General features: G+C 40.9%; 2 protein-coding genes and 1 long non-coding RNA gene across 4 annotated transcripts in view; 1 reads left to right on the top strand and 2 right to left on the bottom strand.

Moving 5' to 3' along the window:
- LOC146464221 (uncharacterized) overlaps positions 1-11,023 on the top strand; it is a 119,911-nt gene that overhangs the window by 26,943 nt on the left and 81,945 nt on the right. The gene's annotated exons all lie outside the window — the stretch shown is intronic.
- On the bottom strand, positions 1,862-6,902 carry LOC146464230 (tetratricopeptide repeat protein 28-like). Of its 2 annotated transcripts, none has more exons than XM_085130047.1 (3): positions 5,031-6,902; positions 4,172-4,209; positions 1,862-3,174 (listed from the first exon to the last, which is right to left on the bottom strand). In XM_085130047.1, exons 1-3 carry the CDS (start codon positions 6,890-6,892, stop codon positions 3,146-3,148), a joined length of 1,929 nt encoding a protein of 642 aa, XP_084986173.1. In that variant the 5' UTR covers positions 6,893-6,902; the 3' UTR covers positions 1,862-3,145. The 2 variants fall into 2 exon arrangements, with proteins under 2 accessions (XP_084986173.1, XP_084986174.1); XM_085130048.1 differs by having other exon boundaries at positions 3,124-3,168.
- LOC146464224 (uncharacterized) overlaps positions 7,969-11,023 on the bottom strand; it is a 50,309-nt gene continuing 47,254 nt past the window's right edge. Inside the window, exons 11-12 of the mRNA XM_085130034.1 lie at positions 8,161-8,488; positions 7,969-8,018 (exon numbers count right to left, since the gene is read on the bottom strand). Coding sequence (XP_084986160.1) covers positions 7,969-8,018; positions 8,161-8,488 — 378 coding nt within the window. The remainder of the gene's footprint in view (positions 8,019-8,160; positions 8,489-11,023) is intronic.

Raw genomic sequence — 11,023 nt, 5'->3', positions numbered from 1 at the left:
TAATTTTCGTTATTTATAGCTCGCAGCTATTAATAACCAGTCATAGAGAAAACTTTAAAAACTTTTATGTCAAAAAGAGAGAAAACGATTGCTTAGCAAGCTTAAATGAGACTCAAATTTACGCTCACCGGTTCGCTTTGGCTGCCTTCAGCTCCGTTAGATTCTTGTGCAGTTCTATTAGCTCAACTACTGTGAAGCGACTTGTGAACCAAACTAAAAGATAAACTAGGTAATTTAAGCTTACCTGCATATGCAAAACTACTAAACGAAAGCTGACAGAGAGAATATAAACGCGAAAATTGCTGCGCTAGTTTACTCACCTTCGTTCACGTGTGCAGTGAGCAAAACGAACCGGTTACAAAGATTGATGGGTAATTACACGCATCCCGCGCGTTATCCACGCGAGAACCTGTTGGTCAACCGTACGCATGCATACTCTGCGACAATCTCTTACCATTTATTTATGCCAGGAGCGTCGCCAGGAGCCATAATCAGGGATGGAGACCACAAGCGTGGGGTCCACGCGTCCCCATGTGTTGTACCAAAAAGTCTATTTTTAGAAAAAAATGCGCCACCCTTCACGTCATAAGCCCGCGCGGATTTACACACAAATTTGCGTGGGGCTATTAAATGGGAGGGAATTTCGACAAAATTACATAATTTTAAATACTTTGAACGTGAAAATAACATTTTATTATACCATGTTTAAGTTCCTCCGTCTAACCTTACAAATAACTAAACTACAGCTGCAAACTAAAGCATTGGGGACAACTCCAGGAGATTCTCCTGGCTGAGTAGAAAACATTAATTTACCGCCTGAATTTGAAATAAATGGCTGAAACTGATTTCTGGACTAAATATATGTTTATATACATCAGCAACGTAAAGAATATTTTATATTTGTACTATATAATTAATTGCTGTGGTGGGCCTGAGTACTAGCAGATCTCTTTAGAGCCCAGTGCCCAGGACGAGCCAATCGCTTTGTTCATAACTATTCACTTCAACCTTATCTTTCCATAGGAATTTAACTGATTTACTTCTTTTATGATATTTTCAGGGATGGGCAACAACGGATGTATGAACAAATTTTGGTAGAAGCAGGAGCCAGTACGCACAAGTAGAGAGTAGAAGTGGCAAATCATTCAGGGCTTTTCGTCGTGGAGAAACTCCCTGCTAATTATAACTCACGCTTCGTTTATCATTCTCTATGTGAATACGTTTCTTCATTTAGCAGATTTTGGTCGAGTCTCCCACACAGTCTTTATAGAGAGTTGTATATGTGAAGAAATAAACGACACCACCAACTAACGACTAAGTTTGAGCAATGTGAGGAACATCCGTAAGGCTAGTATTGGCTCTGAGCCTCCAGCATCAGGCCATTTCATACCGAAACGTTAGATGTGAGGATGTTTCTTGATGCCAACTCCCCTTCCGAAAAAAAAGGTCTGCAAAGCTAATTTCAAAAGTGTGTATTACTACTGTCTGTGTACCGTATTTTGCTATAGACTGTTACAGCTGGTGTCGAGTTTTGAACTAAAATGTACCCATCCTCGAAGATGTGGGCATAATAAACGAGGACATGTAAATAGGTTAATAATTAACTATAATGTATGATTCTGATCAAGTGTATTAACACTAGCAAGGGTTCCGAAGGCTTCCGCTCATCACCGGTTTCACTATAGTCTAAATTCACTACAATTTTGTCCTGCTATCCACCAATCATCACCCGAATTCACAAAATGACACTTGCAAAATTTCGTGCTACTGGTCGGTTATTGTACTGTTAGATTTTGCTTTAACTTGCTCATCTTTTTCTTCTTCACTGAGGAACATATAACCACTGACAAACGCGTTTGTTAACTGAACTTGTTTATTTTGAATATTTCATGGTGTTACAATACTTTACATTTTTCAGCGTAATATGTAAAAGGCAAAGGCTGGCGAACGGTCTTTTTTCAAACTGAAAACTGACGAGCGGCGACTTTTGCAAGGCTAAGACGAGTCTCGAGCTAGCATGAAATTATGATTTTTTTTCTCCACCACCCTTTGCTTTGGTCTGTGGTTTCCACAGCATAAGAGGCCTAATGTCAAGTTACTAAAGCCAGATTAACAAAGAATCAAAACTGCTCTATAGCAACAAATTTTCAGCTCAGGCCTCGATTAATGCAAGTATTAAACAACAGTACAAAAGCAACCATACCTTTGAAAAAAAGACAATACAAGTACATTTACATAACTTTCACCGATCGAGTTAAACTTACAATTATTGCTCAACTACTTCGTATGTACATTAACTATTCGAGCAGCAGGATTTTGCCGATTTGGGGCGCAATCTGATTGCTTTGCGGAAACGCCATTTCCTATTTGGATTGACCAGATGTTTCCTTTGGATAATCGGTATTTTATCCTGTGTTTGACTATATTATAAAATTATAAAATAGAAAAAAGGCCATTGAAGTTATTTACGCAACTCAGAAAGTTGACAGTGAACTACCAACTGAGCTAGCAAGCCAACTGGGAGCTGATAACATATATTGCATGTGAGTTTGTAATATACCCGTGGAGGATGAATAAATGAATATGAAGACCCTCACTGAAAGCCGCTAAGTTGCTTAAGTAACTACGAGGGTCTTGCTCTATTCAATCTTTCACCTGCAGTTGAAATATATGTTTCATATATTCATATTCATGTATACCTGGATTTATGAAAACATAGCTCCAGAAATATTGCCTTATGCTAGTTTTACTTATGAGATTTTAATTTTTTTCCATTTTTCTTTTGATTCATAGTCATTAAGTAGAAAGCATACAAAAGTCATTAGCAGACATTTACATGGTTTGTTTTTCAAACCGAAATTTCGGGCAATTTTTGTACAAATATTTTTCCGTTTATACATCCAAATTCTTTGTTTTCGTCCTTTTTTTCTGCTGTAAGGAACAGCCTTGCCGTCTGTAATTTACTATCTCTGAAAATACTGAACATGGCCAAAAATATACTACACAACAACTCTTTAACGAGGTTTGTTGGCCGGGTAACAAAATATTACGTTTTACAATGCAATAACTGCGGCCGGATCTTTGTATCTTTCATCTACATTATCATCCAACGCTAGGAATATTTCCTGCAGTATCCTTTGGATTATCAGAGTGTTTTGCCTGGCTGTTCTGGAACTTAACAGACATCGTATGATTAAATGTTGACATGTGTAATCACAGTATTCAATAAACCCAAATTACCAAGTACCACTGCAACTTGTGGTATAGCCCACGGGGGAGGGGGCTACTCCCATAACTTTTATGCTATATAGGTATATGCTGCTGCCAAAGATATATTGTTGAAGCAGTTAGTTCTGGGAAAGGGTAGAGAAGTCGGAGAGTTTTGTTCTAGAATAGGATGCCAATGCGAAAAATTTGGTTTGAAAAAAGGTCGCGGGAATAAAAACTAAGACTCAAGTCTAGCATTAGGGGGATTTTTTGTGTCTGATCTAGAATATTGTTTGGTATAGGATAAAGGTTTCAAAGTCTCAGTGGCACATCTCCATCTAAAGCTATTCAAAACTCCACTCAGTACCCCGCCCCCCACCCCCGGGGAATATATAACCCAAAATAATATACCTAGGAGGTTGTTTGTGGGAGGTGTTCTGTTCAGGGCCCCGTTTGCATAAAGCCGACCCCCACACTTCAGTGCATACTTAAGAGTTCCCACAAATCTGAGTTGCTCAGTCGACAACAAACATACTCTTGTGAAAAAAAACAAAACGTTCTAGTGTGAGAGAAAAATTCACTGTCATCATGATTGGAATTAAACGACTACTCGTTATTATATTTTTCCCCATGCTGAGATCAGACCATGTATTAAGTGGTCACTTATCAAAACTAAAAACTAGAGAGATTTTCAAATCATCAGAACCCAAAGTGTTCATGGTCGCTGCGTGAGGATTCAACTTTGCGTGATTGTGTATGTGTGGGTGGAGGACGAGGTGGGTGGTAAGGGGGGGGGGGGGGGGGGTTGATTTTTCAATTATTGAAAAGTGGCCGTTTATAAGGGTTGGTCCGACAGGTTTGGCTGAATCCTTTTATGATGGTGACTCGGACTGCAGTAATTAACACTGTTTTATTCCCTTGTATGACAGATAACGGAAGAAAAGTCCCCATTACTGCAACTTACCATCGTCGAAAGTTCTATCTCCGTGATCTGAAACATTACTGAAACAAGAAAGAAAATAACACATGTATGATCATCCGTTCACAACAACTACAAAAAAAAAACCACTTTCTGATGAAGGCAACCTTTAGACAGCAATAAGGACACCACACTGGCTTCGAATTCGATTTCGGGGTATTGTTAGAACCTCAAGAATGCTCACAGCACTGAATAATACCAAGGTGGCAGCCACGGAGAGCTGCTTTTCCCTTCTCACGACACACACACGTGCCACAAGTGGCCCTGTTATACGGACTCCGGCTACTTCTCCATACGCATTGCAGAAGATGATTTTGCAATTCTCAGCCAACAGCTCCCACAACGAGTTTATGGAGATGTAGTTAAAAACGTCACATGTGGCCACCACTTGCATGGACAATGTAACGCAGTGGCTTTCGTGTTCCGCTCATGGCCAGGGCCTACCACTGCCCTGGTATAGGGATCGTCACTCGGGAGTGGGGACAAATATTTGGTTTTATTAACAGAGCTGAAGACGTAATTTGGCCACCATAAAGTGAGATATGAGTGCTGACGTTTCGAGTGTTAGCTCTTTGCTCGAAATGTCAGCACTCGAATCTTTTTACCGTGACAAAATTACCTTATTTACTTGGTTGATAAAACCAAATATTCATTAATGAAAAACAGTCGCCAGGCTACCAAACTTTAGAATTCGCAGACGAAACTTAAAGATGTACCCATTTACGCAATGAAAGCCGCTCAGCTTTACGCTTCGAATCTGGGGACCTTGGCTGATAGAGTTGAGAGGTTTTCAAATCAATAAATATTAAAGGATGGCTTTTAAAATTAAGCCCAAACAACTTACCTCAAGTGGCCAAAACTCAATCTTACGTCATCACCGATCAGCACAAACGGAGCCCAGTATTTAATATCACTGAAGTTGTAAGATTCCCGCATTTGTTTCATGGTCTGCTGGAGAGCCTTACTGGCACGTTGTCCTTCCGCCAAATGCTCGTAGAAGTATCTCATAAACTGCATAGTAGCTTCGTCACTAATGGCCCACAGTGATGCAAGGACAGAACGAGCACCGGCACCCAAAAAAGCACGCGCAAGACCCACCACACCCTCGGCCTTAATCTTCCCTCGGCCACTATGGCAGCAGCTTAGGACAACCAATCTTGCTCGCAGTTTGGCATTTAACACATCAGCCATAGTCAAAAGGAAGTCTTCCTGTTTGAGTTTTTTCTTGGCCACCGTTGGATTAGGAGACAAGAAAATTTCACCAGTTTCCGCACGGCCATGGGCTGCAATGTGTACCAAGGCCACTGAGTTTAGCCTGCTCAACACTTCAGCTTTTGTTGCCTCTTTTCCAGTCAGAGGTTTGATGTTCAGAATAGCACCGATCATTTCCACCTCCTCTTTGGCAGCCGGTAGCTGCAGGATTCTACTTCCTCTGTAAAGGATACCTTCCATCAATGGATCACCAACAAGCAGTGCACCAGACGTACTGTGGTACCCCTCAGGGCACTCTGTCATTAGCTTCAAACTTGTCAGTGTAGGAACCAGTCGAATTGTGAGAGTTTCAGACAAGTACCTAGAATGTTGGTCCAGAAGTGCAGCATAGGGAACCAAAAATAGTGGACCTTCAGGAACAATGATAACTTCATCGCTTTGTAGCAGATGTGAAATCGGTCCCAGGACCACATCGGACAACGCCTTTAAAGCATCGCCTTCGCCTTCTGCAGATGCCTTTGATTTTTCATCGCGATTTCGATAAGGAACCTCTTCAGATTCTTCATCTGCTGGCCCATCCAAGGAGCGATTCTCACACATGACTTTTTTAAAGACTCCAATCTGTTTGTATGTTTTGTGAGTCAGAGACTCCAAACTATCACTGATTTTCTCTAGTATGCTCTGGCAAAGACTTCCTTTTTGCAGCACCCAGAAGTTGAGTAAACTGGAGGCTTCAGCAAAAAATATCGTTTGCGATGGAAGGTAGCTTGGAATGGAAGAGATTATACTCGTCTTGTCAGCAGACACTGGATGAACTGATTTTACGCCGTACTGTGATTCCATAAGATCCATCAGAGCCTGTGCACGTCCACGTTCAGCTGTAAAAAGCGCCTCCATTGTCTTGTTCTGTTGTAACTGAACAAGCCATAGGTTGATGTAGGAACACTTGTATTGGTTCCGGAAGTCGATTTTCCATCTGTCATTCGATTGAAGAAGACCCCTAAGTTCATCAAATAATCGTACACTATATTTATAAAAATCCTCAGCTGTACAAACATCGTCGAGAAAGTGATGATCATCACCAAGACACTCATATGCCATTGCTTCGAGCATTTTGTCTCCAGTTTCTTTAGCGATACTTAGAGCTTTCCGATGGTACTCGATAGCTGTATTGAAATCTCTACGCCGGAAATAAACAGTTCCAATGCTCCCATAAGCGTATCCTTCTAAATCTTTGCTACCAACTTCTTTAACGATCCCAAGACCTTGCTGATAGAACTCCAAACTTGCCGTAAGGTTACCAAGAGAGATATAAACAGAACCAAGCGAAATATGTAGAAGTCCCTCGGAGAGCTTGTTCCCAACTTCTTTGGCGATATCAAGAGCTCGCTGATAACACTTGGTAGCTTTCTCATAATCCCCTTCAGAGAGGTAATCACCACCAAGCGCACTATATGCAGTTCCCTCTCCGTCGTTGCTCCCAACTTCTTTCATGATACTAAGAGCTTGCTGATGGAACTTGATAGCTGTCTTGAAATCACCAAGAGAGTTGTAAGCACTACCGAGGTTCGTATATACCTGTCCTTCTGAATCTTTGTTCCCAACTTCTTTCATGACGCTAAGAGCTTGCTGATGGAACTTGATAGCTGTCTTGAAATCACCAAGAGACTTGTAAGCATTACCGAGGCTCATATATACGCGTCCTTCTGAATCTTTGTTCCCAACTTCTTTTTTGATACTAAGAGCTTGCTGATGGAACTTGATAGCTGTCTTGAAATCACCAAGAGAGCGGTAAGCATTACCAAGGTTCATATATACGGTTCCTTCTGAATCTTTGCTCCCAACTTCTTTCATGATAATAAGACCTTGCTGATAGAACTTGATAGCTGTCTTCAAATCACCAAGAGACTTGTAAGCAGTACCGAGGTTTATATATACGCGTCCTTCTGAATCTTTGTTCCCAACTTCTTTTTTGATACTAAGAGCTTGCTGATGGAACTTGATAGCTGTCTTGAAATCACCAAGAGAGTTGTAAGCATTACCGAGGCCCAGATATACGCATCCTTCTGAATCTTTGTTCCCAACTTCTTTTTTGATACTAAGAGCTTGCTGATAGAACTTGATAGCTGTCTTGAAATCACTAAGAGAGCGGTAAGCATTACCAAGGTTTATATATACGGTTCCTTCTGAATCTTTGTTCCCAACTTCTTTCATGATACTAAGAGCTTGCTGATGGAACTTGATAGCTGTCTTGAAATCACCAAGAGAGTTGTAAGCATTACCGAGGCTCAGATATACGCATCCTTCTGAATCTTTGTTCCCAACTTCTTTTTTGATACTAAGAGCTTGCTGATGGAACTTGAGAGCTGTCTTGAAATCACTAAGAGAGCGGTAAGCATTACCAAGGTTCATATATACGGTTCCTTCTGAATCTTTGTTCCCAACTTCTTTCGTGATACTAAGAGCTTGCTGATGGAACTTGATAGCTGTCTTGAAATCGCCAAGAGAGTAGTAAGCATTACCGAGGTTCACATGTACGCTTCCTTCTGAATCTTTGTTCCCAACTTCTGTCATGATACTGAGAGCTTGCTGATTGAACTTGATAGCTGTCTTGAAATCACTAAGAGAGCGGTAAGCTTCACCGAGGTTCATATATACGGTTCCTTCTAAATCTTTGTTCCCAACTTCTTTCATGATACTAAGAGCTTGCTGATAGAACTTGATAGCTGTCTTGAAATCACTAAGAGAGCGGTAAGCTTTACCGAGGTTCATATATACGGTTCCTTCTAAATCTTTGTTCCCAACTTCTTTCATGATACTAAGAGCTTGCTGATAGAACTTGATAGCTGTATTGAAATCACTAAGAGAGCCGTAAGCACTACCGAGGTTCCCATAAATGCTTCCTTCTAAATCCTTGTTCCCCAATTCTTTACTGATTATAAGAGCTTGCTGATAAAACTCGATAGCCTTCTCGAATTCGCCGAGGCGATGGTAAGCAATACCACGGTTCATGTATGACGTTCCTTCCGAACCTTTGCTTTCAAATTCTTTGGTGATACTACAAGCTTGCTGATGGTACTTGAAAGCGATCTGGAAATCACCAAGCGAGTGGTAATAATTACTAAGGTTGACATACGGCTTTTCTACTAACTATTTGCTTCCAACAGATTGATTCTTTGTCGCACGTTCTTGACGTGATGTGTATCGTATTTTTCGTAATTCCCAATGTAAGACGTCACGTAACGTTTCTAACTTTGGTTGTAAAATGCATAGGGGAATGGTTCATCGATGTCATGCAAGGAAATAACAATGGATACTTTGGCACTGAGCATTACGAGATATATTGCAGCTAGTTGAATACACAAACTCTGTCGGCTGGATGAAAAACCTAAACAAATCACAATCAAAGTTCACTATTAAACGAGAACAGCAAGGGGATTTCATGTAGATGTTTAATAATTTGGCACCCGGTAGATTGCAGCCAGAACCCGCCGTGCGCACAGTCCCAGTGTCGGCGGATCCATGGGAGGGTTTTATGATTTGTTTGAGACCTAAAAATAAAATTATTGCACCAACAGCAGAGCATATCAGTCTTCAATTGCTTGATTTTTTAAAATCATTTTGCCATTAAACTAAATTCCAAGAACATACAAAAATTTATTATTTTTTTTTTTGGCGGGGGGGGGGGGGGGGGGAGAGTGTACCCTTTGGTGGTCTGCTCGCGTCTACTCGCAAAGCACTATATTCCTCCATATCGTTCACATGGGACTGAGAGACTAGAATCAAAGCACAAGGCCTTTTGGTAAATCTGAAGACCTTCCGATTCATTTTCACCTTTTTAATTATAAAGAATAGCCAAGAAACACTCATACCCATTGCAGCCAAGCTACAACAGAAAGACCAGGATGTCTTCCAAGCTTATTCTATCATTGACGACACTATTAAAGCAGTTCACAGGGTGAGGTCAAACAGAAGAGGAATGCCATGAATGGTTTGAAGACTCCTCTAGACTGGCTGACAAGATTGCTGCTAGAGTCTCAGCGCCAAGAATCACTGACTGGGAGGCACGCACTTAAAAACAATACAAACCCAGAATCGCATTATCGTGTTAATGTTGCCATACCATAGATCATTTGTTGGAAGAAATGAATTCAAGATTTACTGAACACAGCAAGGCTGGAGCCGAAATCTTTGCCTTGGATTGGTTCGTCTGCCTTGGTGAAGCATGACAGCCTTCGTAATTTAGCAGAAAAGCTACAGGTTTGGCAACAGGACTTACCAACACCGTCCGCACTTCGTTTTGAGTTAAAGTAATGGGAAAACTTTTGAAAATAGTGCACACCAAATTTACCACCACCCACCGGGAAATCTTATCGAGTGTGCAAAACATGCTGACGAGGACAAATATCCAAACATACGAGTTTTACTTATAATTGGGTATACACTCCATGCTAGTTCTGCCAAAGCTGAGCGTTCATTCTCCAGCTTTCGAAGAATCAAGTCACATCTCAGAAACAGGATGTCTGAGGAGTGGTTGACGGTACTTGCACTCGTGCTCTTGCATCATGACCTTAACGTTGATATTGACGACATCTGTACAACCTTTATTACCAAGCACAAGAGGAGGATGTTCCAAGGGTGCATCCTTTACTAGAAGAATTCATGTACACGGGAGGGGGCTATGAAACTGGTGTTAAATTGATTATAACGTGTAACCGCGAGCGGGGGAAGAGGGAGGGGGACTCAGAGGTCTGGGGGATAAGTAATTTGCCGCAAAAAAATTCCAACAGTGTTTTTGAATCAAAGTTTGGATCCCCCCCCCCCCCCCCACCCTCTTCCATCAAAAATTCCTGGATCCCTCAGTGAATCCACGGTCTAGATGACATTAAATCAAGGGGTCCAAATATTTTTCTTAACCCAACACTGCTCTGGTTCACTGTATGAAGGCAAACCGGTTCTCGAACTGAATCTGAGGGGTCACTTTGTGTTCCCTCCCCCTTTCGTAACTTTAAAGCCATTGAGGCTTCAGCAGTGAAACTCGGATGGTATATAGCATGTCCAAAACGGTTTCCTTTGAGCTCCACAAAGTGGACTGGTGACGTTATATCACGTGATAATTCAATCATTTGCTCTTCACAGACTCCATCTTAGATCTGACATCAGCGTTTCCCAATATCTCGGAAACCGCAGAAAATCCTCCAAATTGGTTGAAAACTTATTAAAGGCAATAAATAAGAACCAAATGATGTAAAATTGTAAAAGTTATGAGATGAGAAAAATTGGGCAGTCAAGATATTGTTTCTATGACAACAGCAAGCCACGTAAACAAACAATTATTGTATAAAGTTGTTACCAAATAAATTTTAGGAAAATTCACCAAGTTTGGTGGTGTTTGATTTTTTTATTTGGGAAGTTATAAGTATTCAACGCCAGCTTGACGCTACAGCACGCATCCTGAATAGGGTTAAGAGTATAAGGTCTAGTCCGGATCGCTCGTGCGCTTAACCTTTTTAACTGACATTTATTATGTTGGAAATTATAAATAATGAAACTGTTTTCTATCCTAACAAACAGGGCCTACCAAGAGTAATATACTGCCAACACTTATTTGCTTGAAAACAGAGA

This window comes from Pavona decussata, unplaced genomic scaffold (genome assembly GCF_977016875.1).
Source record: "Pavona decussata unplaced genomic scaffold, jaPavDecu1.1 SCAFFOLD_167, whole genome shotgun sequence".
Classification (NCBI taxonomy): Eukaryota; Metazoa; Cnidaria; class Anthozoa; order Scleractinia; family Agariciidae; genus Pavona; species Pavona decussata.
The sequence above is the reverse complement of the archived record's forward strand: the minus strand, read 5'-3'. Positions and strand labels throughout refer to the sequence as shown.